The sequence below is a fragment of the Stomoxys calcitrans genome, chromosome 2 (assembly GCF_963082655.1).
Source record: "Stomoxys calcitrans chromosome 2, idStoCalc2.1, whole genome shotgun sequence".
NCBI lineage: Eukaryota > Metazoa > Arthropoda > Insecta > Diptera > Muscidae > Stomoxys > Stomoxys calcitrans.
In genome coordinates, this window is record NC_081553.1 from 207,671,509 (window position 1) to 207,699,225 (window position 27,717).

General features: G+C 36.5%; 1 protein-coding gene across 10 annotated transcripts in view; it reads left to right on the forward strand.

The window, feature by feature from the left end:
* The window catches only part of LOC106090991 (serine/threonine-protein phosphatase 2A 56 kDa regulatory subunit gamma isoform), a 57,305-nt gene that overhangs the window by 20,579 nt on the left and 9,009 nt on the right, over positions 1 to 27,717 (forward strand). For 5 of the 10 annotated variants that reach the window (XM_013257371.2, XM_059363939.1, XM_059363936.1 and 2 more), the window contains 5 exons: positions 22,162 to 22,358; positions 22,431 to 22,765; positions 26,046 to 26,276; positions 26,371 to 26,763; positions 26,842 to 27,082. In XM_013257371.2, the coding sequence (XP_013112825.2) occupies positions 22,162 to 22,358; positions 22,431 to 22,765; positions 26,046 to 26,276; positions 26,371 to 26,763; positions 26,842 to 27,082 (1,397 nt within the window). Of the gene's footprint in view, positions 1 to 6,225; positions 6,427 to 10,526; positions 11,406 to 12,687; positions 13,310 to 22,161; positions 22,359 to 22,430; positions 22,766 to 26,045; positions 26,277 to 26,370; positions 26,764 to 26,841; positions 27,083 to 27,717 lie in introns of those variants that run through there. The other 5 variants (XM_013257367.2, XM_059363934.1, XM_013257366.2 and 2 more) reach the window with 3 other exon arrangements.

A 27,717-nucleotide genomic window follows, 5' to 3' on the forward strand; every position in this document is an offset into this window, starting at 1 on the left:
AATGTATAATTTGATGTGTGGCAAATGGAATTGCCAAATGGCCAACTCTTCGGTGGTGGGTAAAAAACATATACCGCATTTTTAGCTTGCAGAACATTTGGTAGGTTTTGGTCGGGTTTGGTAGGATTTTTCTTAAATTTTGGTACGAAAAAATTTTCTTTAGTGGCAACACTGATTATAATATGTATTGTAATTTTTTTATACAATTGTGTTCTCATGTATTTTTGATGAAACAAGTGCTCCCTTTAATCGAAAAGGTGCTTATTTATTCCAAAAATTGTTTTTCGTTTTAAATGGTTTAAACGTATCACACAATGTATACAACTTTGCAAATGCAAATTTGAACATGAATAATTCTTTAAGGAACAGGGGCAAACTTCTCACAAATCAATGAGTGCTATCCGACCCAAGTTTAAGCTCAATGAAAGTGGCCTCCTTTTTATAGCCGAATCCGAACGGCGTGCCGCAAAATTTCTCTCCTCTTTGGGGAGAAATTTTATAAATGGCTTTTTGAAATGGCATTGCTGCTCACAAATGTCGCCAGCATTAGGAGGGGATAACCACATCGAGATCGAGACGATATATATACTCTATGGGGAAAATATATACTCTATGGGGTAGTAGATCAATATTTCGAGGTGTAACAAACTGAATGATTAGATTAGTACACATACCCCTATCCAATGGTTGTGGGAAAAAAACCGGTTTTTAAAATTGTAAACAATCGAAAGCCGGTTTTACAAAAAAACAATGTTTTCGCTTAAAAAACAAGCGGGTTTCCATAACAAGCGGGACAACCATAATTATAGAATTACAATAATTTGTGCTCTTAATGTTGAATAAAGGAACGTAAACGTAAAAATTTGTTGTTATGTTTTAGTTTTTTGTTGAATAAAAGAACGTAAATATAAAAGTATGTAGTTATGTTTTAAGCCTGGTACTAAGTTCATTCGCACATAATTGCCAATTCATTAATTACGAACTATGCCGCTTTCTATTCGACGACATAATAATAATAAGCAATTTTTGCATTCCATAATGTTTAATCATTGAATAAATATGTTGAGTTCTGCCTCTTTTAGTTTTGTCATTCAGATTGAATGATGACACCACATGTTTTAATAAACGCAAGTAGATTAGCCGTTTAGCTAATCGGGATTAACATTTTTCTCCATACAAACTAAGCTACAAAATTTGCTTAATGGGTAAATAAAACACAGCTATTGTTTCCCTTATTATAAAAATCCTTAAACAAGCGTTTTTTGCAATAAAAAAGACTTATAGGCAACCCTCCCATCATATGTTTACCACTAGCACTATTTTGGTAAATTGTTTTGTTTGCGTAATGTTATCACAAAAAATAAAAGTGGAAGAGCTATATTTGCTAACATTTGTTATTTATTTAAAAGACAATGAACGAAAGTGCAACGACAATTCCTTTTTTTATCATGTTGGCCCAAGTTAAATAACGTTTCGTCCACTCATTTAGCGAATGTCAAATTTTCACTCTGTGAAGAACTTAGTATAGCAAATGAAAATGTTTTCACAGATTTTTTTAATATTTAATATTGGGTTGCCCAAAAAGTAATTGCGGATTTTTTAAAAGAAAGTAAATGCATTTTTTATAAAACTTAGAACGAACTTTATTCAAATACACTTTATTTTCTAAAGCAAGCTAAAAGTAACAGCTGATAACTGACAGAAGAAAGAATGCAATTACAGAGTCACAAGCTGTGAAAAAATTTGTCAACGCCGAATATATGAAAAATCCGCAATTACTTTTTGGGCAACCCAATAGAATAGATATGTGATAAGTTTGCCCCTGTTCCCAAATTTGCTATGCAATTAATTAAAGCGAAATTTGTACAGACACTGCGGCATGTTTTTACTCACAGAACTCAGTACCACTTCTACGGAATGTGTTAACAATTTTTTCGCTTCGTTTTAAAGCCTAGTACTAACTTTATTCGCACGAAAATTGTCTATTAATTGGTTATGAAATATGCTGCATTCTATTGAACGACATAACACAAACAAAAGTCATACATATCAAATGCAATTTGAATAACAAATTTGGTTGAGTGTGTACATAGGAGGCCACCGTAGCGCAGAGGTTAGCATGTTCGCCTTTGACGCTGAACGCCTAGGTTCGAATCCTGACGAGACCATCAGAAAAAATTGTCATTGGTGGTTTTCCCCTCCTAATGCATTTGTGAGGTACTATGCCATGTAAAATTTCTCTCCAAAGAGGTGTCTCACTGCGGCACGCCGTTCGGACTCGGCTATTAAAGGGAGGTCCCTTATTATTGAGCTTAAACTTGAATCGAACTGCACTCATTGATATGTGAGAAGTTTGCCCCTGTTCCTTAGTGGAATGTTCATGGACAAAATTTGCATTTTTGTGTACATAGGACGGGAACGTTATGGCCATTGCCTTGTCATAACAAGTATCATAGGCTCTCAGTATTCAGGCAAGAAACGGTGTCGCCCGACTTCTCACTGAGACTCTTCGCTCGAAATCGGTGTTTGTCCGTGGCTGCAATTGCAGCTACTCCGTATACGAAAAATCCCACTATCCGCATCCTGTTAACGCCCGGTGGTGCTCATAATTTTTCCCCAGCCATCGTCTCCGTCATGACACATGTCACTGTCTGATTGGAAAAAATACTGATAAACTTAAGGTTGCAGGTTATGATTTCTGCACTAGCTGCTGTTGTTGTTGTAACAACATTTTCATGTGGAGGTGGCGATCCTCGAAAAGCTCCTGTAGGTGAGCAAGCTCGTTCCGGTCCAAATGACCGATCGCCACGGGAAGAGGGTGGCTATTGGTTGTTTAAAGACGCAAATAACCCGGCTTGTCATATCGAGCGTCATAGGCACTTAGTATTTGCGCAAGATCCGGTGCCGCGCGACATCTCACTGAGACTCTCCGCTCGATACCGCTGATTGTCCGCGACTGCCGTTGCAGCTACTCCGCATGGAGAATTCCCTTATCTGCAACCTGTGGACGCGCCCGGTAGCTCCTAGCTACGCTTCTCGTGACAGCAATATACACCACACAGATTGAACCTCAATGTTCCAGGCTGTGTGGTGCTCACAGCAATCTCGTGCCGGGTGCAGAAGCTGTAAGAATGGCTTTTGTCAAAAGGAGAAGTTTCGTATTAGGTTATTATATCTTTGAGGAATTGCAGGATGATTAGCAAGTTAGTAGACTCTTTTGAGCTTAAATGGGAGCCACAGACATACGAATAAACCGAAAATTAACAAAAGCACAGGTACAGTGTGTTCAAAATGAGAAGTTTCATATTAGGTTCTTTTATCTTTTGAGACTTGGTTGAATACGAGGAAGCATTTAAGATGATTGGCAAGTTAGAAGACTCTTTACAACTTAAATGGGAGCCACACACACTCGGGACCGTAGGAAAAACGAACAAAAGCACGGGTACAGTGTAAGCAAATTCGTGTGGCTTTGTTGTCTTTGTACGAATCTACTTTACTAAATGGATCGTTTGGGGTTTACTTGCCCTACTACTAGCAGTATGTTGTAGACTGAGGCGGCAGCCCTGGCCGATGGTACGTACAACCGGCTGCCACGGGATCGACAATTTATCTTTTCAACTGGGGTAGTGTATCCATCACTGTTTTAAAGCGATGTGGCTGGTTCGACGATACGAACAAAAGGCATCATGCTTTTCCTGTTCCTGTGATATTACAAAGGAAGTAAATCTGATTGCAAACTGCCACATAGACCTATACTATATGGGCCTCTCCTTGTATGTCCATACCGCCAAAACAGTAACTTCGCTGCAAATTCGTACTCGTTTATCAATAAGGTTTTATTTGGATACCATATTATTCCCAACGGTCTAAATATGTCGTCAGAAGATGCAGACCGATATGATATGTTGTCCTTTCATGAGACTTGAATAGACTTATCACACACATAACTTTAAGTTGTGTCCCATATTATCCTGATGCGTTTACTTGTGCGTTTGGGGGGTTGAGTCGAGCTTTGCTCGGATACTTAAGGACAAATTGAGATCTCAGATTCGTATTCTACTGGGTAATCAGTGTTGCCTCTCAAGAATATTATTTCCTACCAAATTTTAAGAAAAATCCTACCAAACCCAACCAAAGCCTACCAAATATTTTACAAGCAAAAAAGGTGGCATATGTTTTTATACCCATCACCGAGGAGTTATACATTTTTTTCAACGCTACAGAGTACTAGAGAAGACGAGGCTATTACTGAAAGGAAGCAAGAAGGAGGTTAGTATAGCTATTGGTATCATAACGGGACACATAGGACTACGAGCTCACTTATGTAAAATCAGTGCGGCAAGTGATAGCATGTGTAGGGCATGGGAAGGGGAAGATGATGAGACGTTGGAGCATTTCCTTTGTCATTGTCCAGCTTTCGCGTCCAACATATACCGATACTTAGGTGGAGACACAATATCAGACATGAACCAACTTAGGGGAGTGGCATTGAAAACAAATTAAGAATTTTGTAAGTAGCACGGAATTTCTAACTTAAAATTTTCTTTTTAGAAGTTACTTTATAGTTTTTAGAGCGCACAAAACGCCGATTACTGGCTTAGGTGTATGTTCATAGTGGCATGGTGCGGATTAATATCTGCAACCTCTTTTCAACCTAACCTAAGTACTAGATCGTCGTTATTCATGTAGGATCTAGACATGTCCGTCCTTCTTTTTGTCGAAATCACTCTATAGCCTTACGTTCAAAGATGGCCTATAACTTGATACAGCATCCTTTATACCGATCTCCAGATTAGAAGTCTTGAGTTCAGAAAGTCGTAGTTTTGCCCCGATTTCAAAGAACAACCGCGCCTGGTTCGGTTAAAGCGATCTCCCGATTTAAATGTTTGAGCTCAAAATTCGCTTTAATACCCATCTTCGCTGTTACAGTGAGTTGCATGGAACCATGGAACATCTGAGTATGTACTAGATCTGACCATATTTGAATGAAGCTGCCATATAGCCCTGATTTGTTTGGAAGAAATCCCTAAATATTAGTACCAGTTACAGTCAATATCAGAACTTACGACGTTTTTACTGAAATTTGAAGCAGTTAGACCCCTTGTAACAGTATTTGACCACTCAACATCCATGGTTTTGTTCTGCACCCTTAACAAATACAAATAAACGAATTTTGTGTTATCATCGACGATTTTTTCAGTAATTTACTTGGTATATATATGTGGGAAAAACCTACCAAAAATTGAGGTCAGCCTACCAACCAATTAAGAAAATAAAAAAACTAACAATTTTGTTAGAAACCTACCAAAAACGGCGACACTGTGGGTAATACTATCTAATTGAGTCCCATATTTTAATCATCTGTCTTCCCGTGTGCACGGTGGGGTTTTTTGAGCCATCGCGCCCCATTGTAGAGTTGGCCGTAAATTAGGATGTCACATTCGTGTTTTTGGATTGCTATCCCTACAAACCATCACTGAGATATGGAGTTGTTTTTATAAAACAATCTGTAAACTTTTGATCGAAAAATTGGACAAATTGAGACCTCAGATTCGTATTCTTCTAGCTAATACTATCCAATTGAGTCCCATATTAGAACCATCAGTCTTCCTGTGTGCACGGTAGGGTTTTTAGAGCCATCGCGTCCCCTTGTAGAGTTGGCCGTAAGTTTGGATGTCACATTCGTGTTTTTGGATTGCTATCCCTTCAACCATCACTGAGATATGAAGTTGTTTTTATTAAACAATCTGTAAACATTTGATCGAAAAATTAAATTTTTGTTAAAATTTATTCGTTTTGCCATAGCTTGGAATATAGATTTCACTCAGTTTCTGTCTTAACAGGCGATTGTCGTTGTGTTCTTACTTTACAATACAGAGAGCTCGCTACAAAAATATATTCGTAAGGTTTTAAGTTTCTTTCTTAATTGAGATTTAAATGCAATTTGCATTAACCACCCTTCCCTTACAGTTGAATGTACATGGTGATTTTAACTGTTTCTATAGTATGTACAAGATTATGATACAATCATAACAAAAATAAACGCTAATAAGACCATACACTCTACGTTAACAATATAGGTACATGCGCATTACTTCGGCTCTCCCATGTTTAGAGAGTCAAAGAGAAGAGCTCAACTGTCTTGGCTGAAAACATCTTGGCAGACTTGTCAAAAAGAAGGTTTATTGATTTGTTTCGTTTCGTTTCGTTTCGTTTTTCTTCTTCATTATCTATCAGTGGAAAATTTAGTATATAGGCAAAGAAGTGGTACAACGTAAAAACTAAAGATATTAGTCTAGAAAATTTAGAGTTAAATGTAAATACACAAAATATTTTTCAATATTGGTATGAAAGTGTTTGGTCAGAAATTTTAATGAATATTTCTACACTGAAGTGGTTTTCGAACTAGGTTATTATTCATAGAAGGTAAGCATACCAGACCAGGCCTGACCAAGACCATTGACCACACTATACCCCACCACTTACCGGCTGTCACACAACTCAATATTATGTGTTTTCAACAAAAAAAAAAAAGATATACTTACCGTTAAGTAATGGTTTAATTTATACATTTGTTTTATTTGTATTGTCTGTTGGCTTTTGTCGTGTTTCTTTTTTCTATCACTTACACACATCATATACCAACAAATGTTTTGTAGATTTTTTAAGCCACAAATTGTTATACATATGTAAGTGTGTATGCTGCGTATGAAGCTGACAGTTTCTTTTTCCAACCCACATCTTCTTCAGTAGAATGTTGGTTGGTTGTCCTCATTGAAGAGTTATTATTTTCTTTGAGTACCTACTTCTTTGCAAACTTTCGTTTAATGTCTAATCGATGTTCAACAGCCTACTCATGTTGGTGATTTGTGTTTGAAAAGTTTAAAAAGCAAAATTTCTCTAAATTTCCAGATATAGTCGTTGTAATCTACTTTCTGTTGCCTTATTAATTTTTCGATTGTTTTCTAGTTATTTTTTACGTTGTTGTAAGCTACTTATTGTTATGAAGTTAATTATGATTTAAAATTCTAGGCATGTGGGACTTTTTTTAGCGTTGTTACTTTTAATCTGTGAAATGTGTAAGACTTGAAATGGCCAAAGGAATATTTTCGACAGGTGTATGTATTGGATGAAAATAGTTTGCCTACTCTAGTATGTACGTTGTTTTGGCGAGATTCTTCGAAATTCATGCAATCCTATGTTTCATATTCCGGTGCCTACATTAAGAATATAAAAACGTCTAATGGAATACGAATCCGAAGCAAATGCAATATATTTAGCTAAAAGTCAGCAAGAGTTAAGTGAAACCATTTGGTATGCTGTTTTTTCCTATTGTCATTAATTTTTCGAGTGGTCACCATGGCACAGAGGTTCACCTCTAATGTCTTCGCTGGTTATGCCCTCCTCCTGAGAACATTTTTAAAGTACTGTGCCATTTAAAAAAATGATATGGCAGTCATGCAAAAACTTTTCCCCTCAAAGAAGTGTACTTTGCGGCACGCCATTCGGACTCGGCTATAAAAAGGAGGTCCCCAAAACATTGAGCTTAAACTCATACATATGTGAGAAGTTTTCCCCCTGTTTCTTAATGGAATATTTGTGTTGAAAAATTTTGTATTAATTTTTTGATACTTGATTCATTTCGAAAGTGTTGGCATTTTCTTGGTAAGCTTTAGAACCTGATGGTCTGCCCTTTGGTTCGCAGAAGCTCTTTGCATCTTACGACTTTACATAGCCCGACTGTCTGCTCTCGTACATCGTGAGGTTCCTATCGGGCAGCTGCTTCGGCACCAATATTGTCTGCTTCAGCATCGAAATCATCTCCATTGCCTTCACAACAACTAAGACCTCCGCTTGAAAGACGCTACACACCCGTTCAGAAGCGCGCTTTCAATTTAGATCCATCTTGTATACAGAAAGTTACGGAAAATGCGGGATCACAAAATCCAAAATCCAATCTGTGTGGTGTTCTTCGTTATCACGAGAAGCTTAGCTGGGAGCTATCGTCCACAGGTTGCGCATAGTGGAATGCTCCTTACGGAGTAGCTGCAACTGCAGTCGCTGACAATAAGCGGTATCAAGAGGGGAGTCTCAATGAGAGGCCGGGTGATAACCAGAAGGTGCAAGAGGGTAAATCCCCTGCTTATTCCCTACAATTTTCCTTATTGCCTCATCTGCCAGTGATGCGTTAATAATACGGCCTTTCAGCATCGTACCAACCCAATATCAATAGAGGGGGATCCTCATATCCAACAAAGCATCATGTGTGGACTCGAAATGTATGTCCAAGCGGAGGGATAAAGTGAAGATGCCCAACCCCAATTTCACTGCACTGTCAACCAACTGCATACCAATGATTGGTCTCGATCGGTATATATTAGTCCAGATATAAATCCCATAATCCATAATTTCGGTTATAGTGCACAGAGGAATACTTTTGGCAAAAGTTTTAGTTTTTTGTACCCTCCACCATAGGATGGGGGTATACTAATTTCCTTGAAATATGCGTTTATAACCCCATAAAGCATAATTATTCTTGATCGTCATGACATTTTAAGTCGATCTAGCCATGTCCGTCCGTCTATCTGTCGAAAGCACGCCAACATTTGCAGGAGCAAAGTTAGGTGCTTGAAATTTTGCACAAATATCTTTTATTAGTGTAGGTCGGTTGGGATTGTAAATGGGCCAAATCGGTACATGTTTTGAATGCAAATGCAAATTTTGCCCATGAACATTCTATTAAGGAACAGGAGCAAACAGTTTGCCCTGTTCCATGTTTTGATATAGCTGTAATATAAACCGATCTTGGGTTTTGACTTCTTGAGGCTCTAGAGGGCACAATTCTCGTCCGATTTGGCTGAAATTTAGCATGAGGTGTTTTGTTATGACTTGTAACAACTGTGCTTAGTATGGCGCATATCGGTACATAACCTGATATAGCTGCCATATAAACCGATCTGGGGTCTTGACTTCTTGAGCCCCGATTTGGAAATTTTGCACATAGTGTTTTGGTATCACTTCCAACAATTGTGCTGAGTATGGTTCAAATCGGTTCACAACCTGGTATAGCTGCCATATAAACCATACAATGCGCAATTCTTATCCGAATCGACTGAATTATTACACAATGACTTCTACAATGTTCAGCATTCAATTGATTTATGATCCGAATCGGACTATAACTTGATATAGCTCCAATAGCATAACAGTTCTTATTCTATATTCTATTACCTAAATAGAGATACCGCGCAAGGAACTCGACAATGCTATCCATGGTGGAGGGTATAAAAGATTCGGCTTGTACGAACTTAGCACGCTCTTACTTGTTCAAATATATTTCGTTTAGTTGCAACCTTCGCACATTAGGATGGGTCTATTTAAAAAAGCCAAAACGACAGCTTTTTTGCTCCATATGAACAAAACATCCAAGTTTATTGTTAAAATCAGGTTAACTTTTAATTTTAGACCCATGGCTTCTTGGCTAAATTTTCTTTAAATTTGCCATAGATTTCAGCCACCATCAACATTGACTTACCCTACTATACATAGCCCATAAGAAAGACTAGGTCGCTGTCTGTAAACCGATTTTTATAAAACTACTAGAGCTTTCTGCTTTCTTTCTTTCCTCACTGAATAGATTTTTCACCTTCGAATTTCATTTTGGGACCATTGCAACGTATCGCAACGTTTCAAGCAAATAGAGTGGTGGAAGATTATTATTCACCCTAAAAATGACATCAATTTTTCGAGTCGGTTGGAAAGGTGTTTGAAGTAAAGAAAGATTATGAATATCGCAGAAAATATCTTTCCACTGTGAGATATTCCCAGTATAACTTCTCTGTACGTTGTATGCGACTGGCGCCTATAATTGAAGGCCCAAAATGTTTGAAACATGTCTTTATTCCTTTGATTCGTCTTTGTTTCTTTCTCTAGATCCGTCTTATAGTGTTCAGGTCTAGTAGTTTTGGTCAAACGACTCGTTTTTCCCTTATTATGCACTGAGAACGAGCAATTGCTCCCAAATTAATTACGACAACATTTATTGATATTCCAAATTTCGCTACCGAAGGCTTGCACCATGCAGATATTTATATGTTCAACACTATACAAAGCAAAAATGCGTACATATTTTATTGTTTTTTTTTTTTTAAAGTTCTATTCCATATTATGGAAGTAACATAACAACATATCTCTTAAACTGGAATGCGCATTTATTTACATTTTTATCTTTTCTTATACAGTATAAGCACTTTTGCAATTAGCATATGTATTTTGTTGGCTATTGTGTTTTCGGTAAACTATGATTTAGAAAATACTACTAGAAATTCAAAATTTACATCTCATATACTTGTTGATTTGTTTTACAGATGATAACAATGCTTGAGTTTCGCTTTTAAAAAAATCATGTCTAAGAACATGCCATATTATATATAGAAAAAAAAGATATAGTGTGGTTACATACATACATACATATAATAAGATACATATATATTCTATGTATATGTAAAAGCGAAACAAAATTGAATGTGAATTGTCATGAAATGGTATTTAATGCTATGTTATTTGAAACAAATATTAACAGCAATCCCAAAAAAATTATCGATATTAAAACAAACGATAATCAAATACAAAATCAGCATTCGAATAAAAATTCAACCGATATTTCTTCCATAAATAAAAAAGACCTCTATTCATATCCAATAAATCAAAATAGAAATAAAAATAACATAGATAAGAAATCCTTTAATTCATCATTCATACCGGCTAACCAACAACCACCATCCGGGGGGGCGGTAAGTGGTTATTTTGGCTTAGGCATACCGAAATCCCCATCATTTCATAGTGGATTAGATCTATTGGCCGATGATGATGATGATAGGTCGGATCTAATGCAAGCCACAACTGAGTCGTCGACAACAAGTGGTGCTGCTGTTGGTGTTATCGGTTGTAAATTCAAATTCACAAATATTGAAGAAATCAAAGCAAAATTATCAAATAGTTCCTCCTCTCCCAAAAGTGTTGTTACGAAATTCTACAATAAAATGCCAACATTGCATGTTCATGATAATAACAGTAGTAGTTCAGCATTGAAATCATCATCAACATCAACATCATCGACTTCTTCTTCTCATCAATCATCATCTGCATCAATATCACAAGTGTCAGCATCTTCCGCAGTTATTCACAGTGCATCGGGTGGCAACATTGTGCAGAACAATACAAATTCATCGATGGCCTCCTCGGCATCCTCATCATCTGGCAGTGGTGCAACATCAGCAACTACAAATTCCATATCGTCTACAACTTCATCAATTGTTTCAACATTGGCTCAACATTTTAATGCGGCCACATCAGCTACACAACTATTAACAACAGCATCATCGACACTTGGTGCAAATAACAAGGTTTGATCGCACTTTCATATTATATTTTTAATTTGTTTTGATATGCGAACAAAGGATAAGTTGAAAATGGAATTTAAAAGAGTTTAAGAGGAAAAAAGGTTTTTTAACAACAAAGGTTTTATAAGACTTGCATTACTGTATCTCAGTAAAATATATATGTACATACTTACAAAAATGATCGTAACAGAATTCTAGATTCCATTGCTGGTACAGTCGATTCTGTAGTTTTTTGTTTTCAATTTTTAACGCCAAATTTGTAGATTTATTCCTCAACTCAATTAAAGCTCAAGGACAATTTTTCTGAACGCTGTAAAACAGGAGTGCACAAAATTATAATTTTCTTTACGCTAGCGTTGATGCTCAATTCACACCTATTCCTATTCTCTTGACTTCAGTCGTTGTTGAGACAGCAACGAAGGAACACACGCTCGGATGTACGCATAATTTTTCTACTCTCAATCTAAAAACCATGATATATCCTGATTTTACGCTAGACAAGAAAGGAGATGTTATTTAATTTCCTTTTTATTATGTTTAGTTTTAAAAATATTCATTAGTTCCTTGAAATAATTTATATTTTAGTCACGGAGGGAATTAAAAAAAATGTGAACAGAGTAGCTCACACATACAATCTCATTTTGATTTTGTGCACTTCTGCTTTAAAAATAACGGGTTTTGGATTCAATGATATGCAGGGGGTCGCAGCAATTTGTCTAGCCAAAATGTCCAGAGGCATTAAGGGTAGCATCAACAACAAACAAGGCATCGTTGGATGCCGCTGTGTTACTATATGTGAAAAAAAATGTTTTTAAACCAAAAAACGGAATTTTTGAATAAAATAACAAAAGTTTTAGTTTTTAGTTTAAGTTTTTATAAATAAGTAAAACAAGTTTATTTCATCCTTCGAATGCTCTTTAAATTCCATTTCAATTTCAACTAGTTTTTCATTTGATGAAAAAAAAAAAAATTTTTTCTAATTTTTAATTTTTTTTAATACTCGATTTTCTAAGTGCTGCTATGAATTTAAAGCTATTCTATTATCTTAGGAAAAAAATGATTTTGTAGGATTGTTTAGGAATTTAGAACATTCGCTGCCGCTTTTAAAAATTAATTAGTTGTCTATAAAGATTTATATGGAATCATATGTACGTTCCTTGGCCATATCTAATAACATATAACATATTTCTACATTTCCTTTATTTTCACTTCAAAATTAAAAATAAAAAACTATCATATAACGCCTTCACCAAAAATGACATTGGCAATGCGAATGATGTCATAGAGTCCCGTAAGTGCTGCTACTGCAATTAAAAATATATTAAACGCCACCAAAAATGTGGGAAATTCCGCTGGGGCCACACCTTCGAACAGTGTTGTCAATAACACCACTCCCGCCACTCAAACTTCATCGTCTCCCTCATCGACATCTTCACCATCAGCAGCAACAACAACACCGGCAGCGACATCATCATCTCCATCTTCATCATCAAACAGTTCTTCGAGTAATAATAGCTCAGTAACCCAATCAATTGTCAGCGGCATAAGTATATCATTGGGAATTGGCAGTAATTCATCCTCAAATAATTGTAATAAATCCATAACGCGCAATAATGGACATCCCACATCACTTGTTACACCCCCAACATCTGCTACCACTACTTCTTCTACTACGCCAGCAAAATCACCCCAACAAAGTCCACCACAAGGACATCAACAAGCAAATGGCATTACGGACGATGGCAACAACGGCAATGACGACGATCTTACGCCAACCAATAATAACGGATCATTAGCCACACAAACCTTACAGCAAATTTCCGGTAGCCCGGGTAGAGCTAGAGACCGCAATGTATTTCATTCACCAAACTCATCATCTGCCGCAGTACAGTTACCATTACTACGAGGTTGATTACAAAACTATTTGATTGCATTTAGAGTAGATATGTTTCACATATTAAACTGCTTTGTTTGTTTGATTGTTTGTTTTAGTATTTAGTGCATTTCTTTTACTTTAATTGCTTTTAATTTTGACTTATCCCGTTTGTTTCTAAGTGTGTGTGTGTTTTCATTTCTCCAATACGCACACCCCCACAAAAAAAACAAAACCGCACAAACTTGACATTTACATACATTCATTAAGTGAGGTTTTACTTTGTGCATCTTTCTAACATGAATATACAGTGTGGGTCATCAATATAGAACTAAACAAATTTTAAGCAAGAGTATTACAATTGGGAAAAGCAAAAACAAAACCACTCAAAATATTAGGAACTATAAAAAACAAGAACTAATGACAAGAAAGTTATTAGAAAGTGTAATAATTCCAAAGATAGTTTCTATGAGTCGGTAGAAAATAAAATGCCAACTTTCAGACGATCAGCATACAGATGTACGCTGGTGGTGGATGTGCTTCTATTAATCATCTTGAGCCATCAGTTTTTTATTCAGCCTCTTTTTTCTTGTTGTTCTTTTTAATAAAATAATTGAAAAAACCAATAATAGAATATCAAAAACAGATAATAGAATATCAAAAATAAAAACACCTTAAGTTCGATCGGGACGAACTGTGGATACCTACCATCATCATGGATATATTATTAGTAACCTAGTACAACTAGCTGATCTAAGTTTTTAGGAGATGGACATACAACCTTAAAAAGGACATACGTGAGATCGACCTAATAAGCGAAATAGAAAATATTAAGAGCGTACTCAAAAATTGTGCAAATTTGCACAATTTTTTACCAAAAATCGTTTGCGTACTTTTTATTTATCAGCGGAAGAGATCGAGAGAGTGCGTGAAAGCGTGTACAATTTTGTACATTTTTGTAATTGTGAGCTTGCGAATTTCTGCTGGAGTTTTTTTTTTCTCAGCAGCAATTTGCAGCATCGAACAAATGTTTTTGTGAAAACCAGCTGTTTAATTCCAAAAAAAAAAAAATAATATATCAAAAGAAAATAAGAGCTGTTCTTACTCTTTTGCATATTTTTACTAGAAAAGTACGCGAACAGCCCCATAACGGTTAACGTTGACCCGTGCCGACACCAAAGACATGCAATATTTTCATGTGGAGGTGGCGATCCTCGTTAAGCTCTTATAGGTGAGAAAGCTTGTTCCAGCCCATACGACCGATCGCCGGGGGAACACATATTGGAGCACTTAGATCCAGCCTGTGTGGTGGTCATAGTTCCCATTTTTCAGTCTTATTTTAGTTACATTTAATGGTTAAAAGGTGTCGTTATTCAAAACTTATACAATACACAGAATCAAACGTCATCTATGCATTCAAAATTATCCCTAATCGACTTTTTCAAATGGCGTATCTTTACGCCAAAATGAATGTATTGCTTTTTAAGGAATACAGTTCCGAATTTTAGGTCCAAGCTTGAAATTCTTAAAAAATGTACACATTTATAAAGCATTTATGGTTAAAATATAAACTGTGGCTGTGATAAAAAGTACGGTTTAACTCAGAAATTCTCCTTTATGAACTTACATTTGAGCCCAATTTTGTTCCAATCGGCCTACATATCGAGTTGGGGGTTTTTTGGACAGTGGGACAGTGGACCCTTAAGCACTTGATCCCAACTGTGCCCCCATACATATCTCCGGGTGGGCGTATACATACATATATCCGTAAGGCAGACTTTTAGGACGCCCCGGTAGCCGAGTTGGTAGCGTGCTCGGATTACCAGTGCATGGGTCGTGGGTTCGATTTCCGTCAGAAGCCTTGATCTGTCGCTACTGTGGTATCACAATGGACTTAAAATTGTCTAAGGGAGTCTGTAAAGGACTGCCACTCTTACCAAACCTAACCTAAGGCAGACTTTGCAGGCACTAATTTTCAATTAATGATATCACATTCTTACTCTACTGCGAAAGGACTTTATTTGAGTATCATATTGTTCTGATCGAGAAACATGTGCATTCGGAGAGTTGTTAGGTGGTGGCGCGGCCTTCCAAACTCGTGGGTTCAATTTTTATACCAGATTCGTATTCTACTCATTTGACATCCATATTGTCCATGTAGTTGAGGCGTTCCCCCAGGTTATTCGACCCCAAAGTTTTGTACCACTCATTAGAGTCATTTAAATCGGTGCATCCAGATATAGCGCTTTTGAAAATTTTGGTAAAGTGGGTAAAGTTGCTTGTGAGCCTTTTTATTCAATAAAATCACCTTTTTGTGAATCTTTTTAAGAAAAATCCCCTATTAATAATCTCTTAACGTTAACCCTGCACCGGATCTTGGACGAAGCCAAATGGTTTTGTGACACACAACAAAATCAACTACATTGAAGCAAACTTGTTTAAGGCCCAGTTCTTGAGCAGTTCTTACGTTTGCAAATAATTGGAGCGAAATTTGTCACCATTTTTTTCGCATTTTTTTTTCGTATTTTTTTTAAAAAGTGTGTTTGGGAGAAAAGCCGGACTTAGTAGTAGGCTTTAGGTCATAGCCATTAAGTATAACAATGTTTTCTGAAACATGGTCATTGTTTGTTTTTTTTCCAAAAAGGGAATTCGTTAGTTTCTTATGTCCATGGTGGTGGGTATACAAAATTCGGCCCGACCGAATTTAATGCGGTTTTAATGTTGAATATGTATTGGGTTGCCCAAAAAGTAAAAGCGGATTTTTTAAAAGAAAGTAAATGCATTTTTATTAAAACTTAGAATGAACTTTAATCAAATATACTTTTTTTACACTTTTTCTAAAGCAAGCTAAAAGTAACAGCTGATAACTGACAGAAGAAAGAATGCAATTACAGAGTCACAAGCTGTGAAAAAATTTGTCAACGCCGACTATATGAAAAATCCGCAATTACTTTTTGGGCAACCCAATAGAATGATTGATCTCTTTGCCCGGTATAAACGAATTAAAAACACAGTACGATCATTAATAACTAGAGACAAAAAGGTTTCCGTAATTTCCGTAATGGCAACTCAACTATAGCTGCGTTTCCAGAAGATAAAGTTGAAAATGTTTGTTAGTTTCAATCGATATTAGTGTTTTGAAAGTTCAACTATTAAATAAATGTAGAAATTGATATTTCTATAACAAATATGGCGTTGGCAACTCAATTGAAGTTGGGTTGCAATCCATAATCAACCTATAAATCTCAAATTGATAATCATGAAAAAGGTCGAAAACGGTAGTTAATACAAATTTGCGCATGAACATTATATTAAGGAACAGGTTTAAACAAAAATAGTAGTGGAGTTGGAAATTAACCACGAGCGGAAAACCTTGGAGTAAAGGAAAGTCTTACTAATGTACTTGTGTTCTAAGTTGCATCCAAAGCAAACATTTATTTATGATATTCTTAAGGGCTAATAATGGGTTGATTATGGATTGCAACCCAACTTCAGTTGAGTTGCCAACGGGCAAATTTGTTGTAGAAATTTCCATTTCAGTGTTGATTTGCAATTTACTTAGAAGCTGAACGCTCAAAACACTGATATTGAAAGAAAATTAGCAAAATTTCCCCATTCTTATTAATTTTTATTTCATAGTTTTATCTCCTGGCAACGCAACTATAGTTGCGCGACCATCCATAATCGACCCCCAAGATAGGTGATAGTTGCAGTACGGATTTCTATGCAAAATTGAAATATTTCAATCTAATATTTTGCAAATATTTTACTTTATTGTAGAAATATTGCCTATAGATTGCAACTCAACTGCAGTTGTATTGCCAGGAGATAAACCTTGAATAAAAATTAGTAAAACGTATGCAAATTTTGTCAGTTGCGGTCAATAACAGCTACTAAGTAAATTATTAAAATGTATGCAATTCACATAGGTTAGGTTGAAAAGAGGGTGCAGATATTAATCCTCCCCATGCCACTATGGACATTCACTCAAGCCAGTAATCGGCTTGTTGTGCGCTGTAAAAACTATAAAGTAAAGAAAAAAGAAAATTTTAAGTTAGGAATTCCGTGCTACATACAAAATCTTTAATTGTTTTCAATACCACTCCCCTAAGTTGGTTCATGTCTGGTATTGTGTCTCCACCTAAATGCCGGTTTCTGTTAGACGCGAAAGCCGGACAATGACAAAGGAAATGCTCCAACGTCTCATCATCTTACTCGCATGCCCTACACATGCTATCACTTGCCGCACGGATTTTACATAAGTGAGCTCGAAGTCCTATGTATCCCGTTATGATATCAATAGCTATACTGACCTCCTTCTTACTTCCTTTCAGTTATAGGCTCGTCTTCTCACGATCTGGATAGGATTTTCGGCATCCTACCGACCGTTTCGCTGTAAGGGGAAACCCTTACTCCGTTGCATTATACGGCCTGCAGGGCCCTCCACCCTAGGATAGCGGTATACTAATTTCGTCATTCTGTTTGTAACACCTCGAAATATGCGTCTGAGACCCTATAAAGTATATATTTGGTTGCCCAAAAAGTAATTGCGGATTTTTCATATAGTCGGCGTTGACAAATTTTTTCAACGGCTTGTGACTCTGTAATTGCATTCTTTCTTCTGTCAGTTATCAGCTGTTATTTTTAGCTTGCTTTAGAAAAAAAGTGTAAAAAAAGTATATTTGATTAAAGTTCATTCTAAGTTTTATTAAACATGCATTTACTTTCTTTTAAAAAATCCGCAATTACTTTTTGGGCAACCCAATATATTCTTTATCGTCATGTCATTTTAAGTCGATCTAGCCATGTCCGTCCGTCTGTCTGTCGAAAGCACGCTAACTTTCGAAGGAGTAAAGCTAGCCGCTTGAAATTTTGCACAAATACTTTTCATTAGTGTAGGTCGGATTGTAAATGGGCCAAATCGGTCCATGTTTTGATATAGCTGCCATATAAACCGATCTTGGGTCTTGACTTCTTGACCCTCTAGAGGGCGCAATTCTCGTTCGATTTGACTGAAATTTTACACTTGGTGTTTTGGTATCAACTGTGTTAAGTATGATTCAAATCGGTTCATAATCTGGTATAGCTGTCATATAAACCGATCTTGGATCTTGACTTCTTGGGCCAATAGAGCACGCAATGCTCATCCGATTTGGCTGAAATTTTACAAATTGTGCTAAATATGGCGCAAATCGGTACACAAACTGATGTAGCTGTCATAAAAACCGATCTGGCATCTCGACTTCTTGAGCCTCTAGAGGGCGCAATTCTCATTCGATTTGGAAGAAATTTTGTACAACGGCTTCTCTCATGTCCTTCAACCTACGTGTCTAATTTGGTCTGAATTGATGAATAGCTTGATACAGCTCCCATATAAACCGATCTCTCTATTTTGCTTCTTGAGCCACTACAAGGCGCAATTCTTATCCGAATGAACTGAAATATTACACAATGACTTCTACAATGTTCAGGATTCAATTAATTTATGGTTTCAATCGGACTATAACTTTGAAATAGGTTATTTGACAGATTTCCCTTATAGAAGTGTCAAATGAACCTACATTAAGTTTTGTGAATAAGGCTGTATGCCTGTGAACATTCAAAGCATAGTTGCTTGAGCATTACATATTTGCAAAAAGAAATTTTGTTCCTAAATACTAATGCATTTTCCAAATAATAGCTCTTAACGATATATTTTAACGCCCTCTGTGTTTCAATTTCATTGAAGTTATAGTTATAAAATCGTGTAGGCGTCTTGTAAGTTAGATCTTTATAATCTCATTTGAAAGTTTTTTTTCATAATTTACTTCTTTTTTTAAATAAATACATTCATTGCGATTTTGCCATAGGAATGTTTTCTCCCCTCTTTACATTGAAAGAAAAGTTTTATCTATCCGATATATAAATTTGGTTTAATATGTTGGATTATTTTGACCTAAGACGCCACATAATACTCGCAATCAACGGTAAAACTTTAGATTAAGAAAACATGAGTACTTTGCAGTTTTTGTGCTATCAGTGATATTAAACCATGGAAGTTAATACATTTAAGTGGTTCGTTCCTCAATAGATAAATTGATATAAGTTCAAGTGTATAATTTGTTTTTAATTATAAACTTTGTGTTTGGAAGTTTAAACTAGTGATATACACATATTTGTTGGGACCCTTCCAACATTTGTTGTTGTCGCTCGAGTCATTAAATTGGGACACAAGAAAGTTGAAAATAATCGCAGGCGATATCGATAATTAGTCTAATAAGTGTCTCGGTAAGTGAGAAAACGTGCCACTCCCCACAATTTATTTTCATTTCTCCTTCTTGTTTATTTCATCTTTGAAACGAGCTTAGTGATCGAAGATTTTTTGCAATGATTCTGCCCGACTGGGAATTGAACAGTTAACCTCACGATTACGAGGCGTATGCTCTCTCTCTCTTTAAGAGAGGGAGGCTAAGTAAACATACATTCTCTTGTGTGTGTTTTTGCGAGTTAGTGTTTCAAGTAACAACAAAAAAATCTATTTTCAACCTTTTACCAAAAAACAGTAGATGATGAGAAACTACATAATTAGTGGAACATGAATTATCGAATTGCGATAGTAATGTATTTTGTTGTTTTAAATCATGAAATCTATGGAAACTATCGTTCAAAAGTACCTTAAAAGTGACAATTCAGGAAGGTAGTGAGAATTTCAATCCAAAATGTTTGAAGTGGAACTTTGATAGTAATAATGTAACAGTGTGAATAAAAAAAAAAAAAGGAGTGAATCTCCTTTTGTGGCAAACACAGTCGCCTTGTAAACTTAGTGTTGATATAGTCTCTCGTGGGTATATAAATATGTATATTGCAAAGTGACATGATTTCTCACAAAAGGGATGATGGTCTCGCCATGATTCGAACCCAGGCGTTCAGCGTCATAGGCGGACATGCTAACCTCTGCGCTACGGTGGCCTCCCAATTCATTCAACATTCTGTTTGTAACATCTCGAAATATGCGTCTAAGACCCCATAAAGTATATATATTCTTGATCGTCGTGACATTTTAAGTCGAACTAGCCATGTCCGTTCGTCCGTCCGTCTGTCTGTCGAATCTTTTGAAGGAGTAGAGCTAGCCGCTTGAAATTTTGCACAAATACTTTTTATTTGTGTAGGTCGGTTGGGATTGTAAATGGGCCAAATCGGTCCATGTTTTGATATAGCTGCCATATAAACCGATCTTGGGTCTTGAATTCTTGAGCCTCTATAGGGCGCAATTCTCGTCCGATTTGACTGAAGTTTTGCACATAGTGTTTTCCTTCCAACAACTGTGCTAAATATGGCTCAAATCGGTCCATAACCTGGTATAGCTGCCATATGAACCGATCTTGGGTCTTGACTTCTTGAGCTTTTAGAAGGCGGAATTCTTATCCGATTTGACTGAAGTTTTGCACATAGTGTTTTGATATCACTTCCAACAATTGTGCAAAGTATGGTTCAAATCGGTCCATACCCCGATATAGCTGCTATATAAATCGATCTGAGATCTTGAGTTCTTGAACCTCTAGAGAGCGCAATTCTCATCCGATTTGGCATAGATTTTGTACAACGGCTTCTCCCATGGCCATAAACATACGTGTGCTATATGGTCTGAATCGATCTATAGCTTGACACAGATCCCATATAAACCGATTTCCCGATTTTGCTTCTTGAGCCCCGAATCGGACTATAACTTGATATAGCTCCACCTCCTCCTCCGTCCATATTCATTATTCTTCGTTTGCCTAAAAAGAGATACTGCGCAAAGAACTCGACAGATGCGATCCATGGTGGAGGGTATGTAAGATTCGGCCCGGTCGAACTTAGCACGCTCTTACTTGTTCTTGATGTCCTTATAACTTCTAGAGAAATCGTTACTTGAAAACTTTTGTTAATCGTCATGTTGACCACAGGTTCATACTTCAACGAAATCAAATCAACAACGTTTATAAACTTTTTTAAGATAAGTATAAAAATCTTTTATTGCTTAGTTAAAAAAAATTATATAAAACTTCATTAATGTATTTTGAAACATACAATATATTCATTTCCCCTCGAAAATGGCAACCTCTAAGCATATGTGTCAACAAGATTTAGTGTGATCGTAGTGGAGACATGTCATAACATATTTTGATGATTGTGCCACCATAAACTCAGCGGTTCTATTTGGTTTCGATATGTATGTGTGTGTAGATGTGTATAGTTGTGTGCAATGTGTAATCTGTAAGAAATGAGCAATCAATCGCTCGCCTGTTGCTTTCCTCTCTTCCTCCTGGCGTCTAGATTTTGGTCAACAAACTTCTCTGTTTTTGGTACATACCCAGAAAAGTAAACAATTTTGTTTATTTTGATTTTAACCATGCACTTGATAAGATGCCAAGAGTGTCAATGGCGTAGTATACAGAGAAATAAAAAAATTTACAATATAAGAGACATAATATATACCTAGACTACGTTAGATAAAAAACAAATAGGAAATGATGGAATCCACTAGTATGTGACATTTTCTTTGGTGGTTAGATCATTTTACAAATTTGTACAAAAAAAGACAAAATTTTCCATTAAACTTAAAACAACCCAACTGATGTTAAGCAATAACAATTTTGTAGAATTTAAAAAAAAAGAAAATTAAGGTTGGTAATTATCCTATAATTGTGAAGTATGCTAATGTCTCAAGAGATTAAGTGCGAATTTCTTTTAAATAAATGTTATTTTTTTTAATAAAACTGTTTATTTATTGTTATTTTTTAATTTACCTTTTAAGTGAATCTTATTTTAAATAAAAAATTTTCTTGATTTGAAATTTAAATAATGTATGCTATGTAATTTTATATGTCAATAATGTTTTTTTTTTCTAAACTTTTATCACTGTAGAAACTCCCGCCAATGAACGCGAGGAACTTTTTATACAAAAACTAAGACAATGCTGTACACTGTTCGATTTTTCCGAACCTTTAAGCGACCTAAAATGGAAGGAGGTTAAACGTGCGGCCCTTCATGAAATGGTGGATTTTTTATCCAATCAAAATAATGTCATTACCGAGGCCATTTATCCGGAAGCAATCAATATGGTAACATGGCAAACTATTTTGCTGTAACAATGTTTTCTACCTACCTTTCCTTTTTGTTTCTCTTTGTTTTAGTTTGCTGTAAATTTATTTCGCACTTTGCCGCCTTCATCTAATCCCAATGGTGCCGAATTTGATCCCGAAGAAGATGAACCAACCTTAGAGTCGTCATGGCCGCATCTGCAATTTGTTTATGAGTTATTTTTGAGATTTTTGGAATCACCAGATTTTCAACCTAATATTGCTAGACGTTTCATCGATCATCAATTCGTTTTGCAATTGTTGGATTTGTTTGACTCTGAAGATCCACGAGAACGTGATTTCCTTAAGACTGTTTTACATCGTATTTACGGAAAATTTTTAGGTTTGAGAGCATTTATACGCAAACAAATCAACAATGTTTTCTATAGGTATGATATCCAGCAAGATATTTGTATATTACAAAATATTCAAATGAAATTAAGGAGAGAGGAGAAGAAAAAAAAATTACTTGGGTTAGGTTAAAAAAAAGGATGCGGATATTAATCCTCCCCATGCCACTATGGACATACACCTAAGCCCGTGATCGGCTTGTTGTGCGCTCTAAAAAACAAAAAGTAACCTCAAAAAAAAAAATGTTTAAGTTAGGAATTCCGTGCTACTTATAAAATCCTTCATTGTTTTCCATAACACCCTCCAAAGTTGGTTTATGACTGGTATTGTGTCCCCACCTAAGTACCACTTGCTGCACCGATTTTTCATAGATGAGCTCCTACTTTCGTTATGATACCGAAAGCTATACTGACCTCCTTATTACTTCATTTCAGTAATGGCGTCGTCTCCTCACAAACCGGATCTCCCTATAGGACTTTCGCCGTCCTACCGACCGTTTCGCTGTTGCACAGTGTTACATGCGAGTTCGTCGACGACGCCCTTAACTTGGACTGCGTTGACCCGAAAAGCTTTGGGTTAACCAAATTTATTGATGGCAGTCCTCTGGCCTTTACTGGCAAATCATCTGCTCTTTTATACCCCCCTCTCTCCGCTATGATCCGGCACCCAAACGATGCGGATTGTGCCATTCTCAGAAAAGGCGTTAATCTCATACTTACACTTCAAGACTGTTCGTGGCCTTACTGTCCTGGTTATGATTGCCCTCAGGGCCATTTTACTGTCCGTAAAGATGTTAACAATCGACGTCCTCGCATTCCGTCATCGCCCAATCTCTGCATGCAGGATCGTTGTAGTTGTTGTTGTTGTAGCAGTGTGTTATACAATCTCTGCATGCAGGATCGTATTATGGTCAGGCAGTCGAAAACAGATCTCAGTCCCTGGTTTCTCAATGTAGATCAAGAGGCCCCCACTGTCCTCTAGCTTTGATCCATCTGTATAGCATGATCTCCCAGATGGCAATACCAGAGTTCCGTCAATCCAAATCTATGCCTCTGGCCGCAGTGTCTCGCGCTCGACCTCTAGTGGCATCTCAGGTAATCGATCGGAAACCTCTTCTAATCCATTAGGGTTTTCTATCGTCGCCTCGATTATACCGCCTTGGTATGACCTGCTGCTATCCTCTATCCATTTTTCCATCGCCTAAAGTCTTATAGCCGCAGTGGTTGCCTCACACTTAATCTGTATGCCAATGGGTTGGATATATAGAATCCGATCCGATTGACTTACATCTGCCATTTCCATATGGTATTTGGCTATACATATATGCCACAAATTAACAAGCCATAAACTGTAGGTCCGACCTTACAGAAAATTGGAGAAGAATGCACTGGCTACGATGAGGAATGCTAGCTAGGCTTGATCTGTGACCAATCCATCTCTTGTTTGGCAATCCCTTTTCAGTTTCAATAAAAAACACCCTTAATAACCTTATATTCACACTCATGGTCAAATTAGCCCTTTTGGACTAATAACGTAAAGAAATGTGAATTAATTGACCATCTATTACATGCAAACTTAAAAAATAGAAAAAGGCAGTAGAGATTTTAGCGCACTCGCCATAAAAATATAACTTTTTAATACGACTCCTTGATCTCGCGGATAGCAAATATTCGGATATCAATTGTGTGCTGCACAATTCAATTTCTTGGCTTAATGTGTTTGTAGTTCTTGTTGCTGTAGCAGTGTGTTGTACACTAAGGCGCCATTCCTTGCCGATGAAGAACTCCATCGTGTCAATCCGATACGTACAACCGGCTGCCATGCTTAATGATAAGGGATTTGAAGTATTGAGTAAAATACTTTAGGGCTATGTATCTAACAGTTGCTTTTTGAAGTACGACTTTTTTGTGCTATAACATTGTCAATGTTATTACTGTTCGTCAAGTAATCAGCACAAATTTTGCGGTTTAGGACAATATGTTGAAAATTTAGATCAGTAGAAGGGACTATGAAAGAACTGTTGTTGTTGTAAATTTTTTAAATATCTCGTTCTTGAAATTTTACAACTTGGATGGGGGTGAGTCCAGAATGATGTGGTTGCTATTGTTGTTTTAGCCACATGTGAGCAAGCTCGTTACGGTCCAAAGGACCGATCGCCGCGGTAACAAGGTGGCCTATTGGTTATTTCAAGGCGCCAATAACTCGCCTTGTCATATCAAGCATTATAGATACTCAGTATTTGTGCAAGAGCCGGTACCACCCGGCCTCTCTCGGAAACTCTCCGCTCGATACCGCTGATTGTCTTCGACTGCCGTAGCACCTACTCCCTATGGAGCATTCCACTATCCACAAACTGTGAACGCGCCCGGTAGGTCGCAGCTAATCTTCTCGTGACAGCAATTAACATCACACAGATTGGACCTCAATGTCCCAGCCTGTGTGATGCTCACTGCTATCCCGCGCCGGAAATGATCTGGTAATTTGTCGAGTAGCCCAGTAGGAATGGAGGAAGCTACATCTGCCGAAACTAGAGCTGGCAAAATATCGATGGTACTATCGATATTTAATTTTTTGACTGAATATTGATTGATATTTTACCGATGGATACTATGGAAAAAGTTAAATTTTTTGTAATTTTAAACAAAAATAAGCAATCCGGCACTTAATGTATCCTTTAAGACATATTGGGCCTATAGAGGGCGCAATTTTCATCCGATAAGGCTAACATTTTGTACAATGATTTCTTTAATGATTTTCGACTGACTTTATTAATCTTAGTTTTATTTGGTCTGTGCATTGATATTGCTTCTATATAAATCGATCTCCTAATTTTTAATTCTCATTTTCGTTTGAAATAAAATTGATAGGACATGATAGTATCGATATTTAACTGGCTGAAACTGGCAATTTCTTTTCTTCAAACTCATTTAAAACAATCTCTTCTTCGTGTGTTACATAGCTCGACTTGAAATATTATGAGACAGATATTTAATTTTTTTTAAACTTTGTTAAACCGATAAATATATGAAATTTCATCAAAATCGGACAAGGGATTCGAGGATCAGGTGTTAAAGGCTTAATCAGAGACTTTTTTGTATGCTTAAAATCACTTGATCTAGAACATGAAGATTCAACCTGAAAAGATCTTTGCACCTTCTGAGGGAGGTGGCCCACATGAGAACTGAGAAGAGAGCACGTCTGCAGGGCTGTGGAAAAGAGGGTAGATAGAGTGCCGGAGATATCACGTTATTATAATATTGTAAAAACTTTTCTATGTCCTATTTAAACTAATCCTTAAAAAAAATGTATTTTACTTAGGTTTATCTATGAAACTGAGCATCATAATGGGATAGCTGAACTATTAGAAATTTTGGGCAGTATAATCAATGGATTTGCTTTACCTCTCAAAGAGGAACACAAACAATTTTTGCTCAAAGTTCTACTACCATTGCATAAGGCAAAAAGCCTCTCAGTGTATCATCCACAATTAACCTATTGTGTAGTACAGTTTTTGGAAAAAGATCCCAGTTTAGCGGAACCAGTTATAAAGTAAGTACTTTATACTTTTTCAAATTATTTTGTTCTCCACTCGAAACGATACAATTTATTAACATTTTACTTTTTTATTTCTGAACATTTTCAGAAGCCTTTTGAAATTTTGGCCTAAAACTCATAGCCCCAAAGAAGTTATGTTTTTGAATGAACTGGAGGAGCTGCTTGATGTTATAGAACCAGCTGAATTCCAAAAAGTAATGGTACCACTATTCCGTCAAATTGCCAAATGTGTCTCTTCGCCTCACTTTCAAGTGGCCGAACGGGCGCTTTACTATTGGAACAACGAGTATATAATGTCCTTAATATCAGACAACTCTCAAGTGATTTTGCCAATAATGTTTCCTGCCTTGAATCGCAATTCGAAAACGCACTGGAACAAAACGATACATGGACTAATTTATAATGCTTTGAAGCTGTTCATGGAAATGAATCAACGTTTATTTGACGAATGTAGCAAAAATTACCGACAGGAGAAGCAAATGTAGGAGGCTAGTTGGCATTTATTGCATATGATGCATTTATTAATTTTCTTTTATTATTATTTTTATTGTATTTAAAGGGAACGTGAAAAGTTGTCACAACGTGAGGGTCTTTGGCAACAAGTTGAAACTATGGCTAAAAGTAATCCCGATTGGACCAAGATATGTGGTCAAATGGACAGTTTAAGTATTTCAAGTAGTCAAAATGAATTCGATCAAGATAATGATAACCTAGACCTAACCTATAAGTTGGATTACGATGATAGTCAGCAGCAACCGCAGCCAACACAGAACCATACTATAGTACAGGAAAATCGTGAGGTATGTTACAAGATTCTTACATTTATACCTATATATATATACGTGTATGTGCATTTTAGACATGTAACTAACATTAGCATGTTGTTTGTAACTAAAACACTGAAGTAATATACGGAGGTTGCGGAATATGCTAACTTTGTTGTTTCGTTTTTAATATCTCGAGTTATATACTCAGCAGCCATTACCACCTTATGTCGATTGAGAAACACTGATGCTAGGAATACCTTATTGCAATTACAAAATTTTAGTTAATTGGCGAATGGCTTTAAGTAAGGGGGAAAAACAATGCAGGGTATCCACATTAGGGTGGGTCAATAAACAAACGATGAAGTTCATTAAAATATTTTAATACTTTGCGAAACTATTATGATTAAAAACTGCTTCACATTTCCGAGGCTGTGAGTTCACCAAATTTTCACACTCGCTCGTTGGGTTTTCTCGGTTTCGGAGTACGAATTATCAAAATTTTTGATTTTCAAGAGCCCAACTTTGGACTTTACGACTTCCCATAAGTTCTCGATTGAATTCAAATCAGGACAACACGATGGTCAGTCTAGCACTCTTACCTAATTGTCCACAAAACCATTGTTTTCATGACGGGAGAAATGCTTTGAATCAATATCCTGCTGAAATAT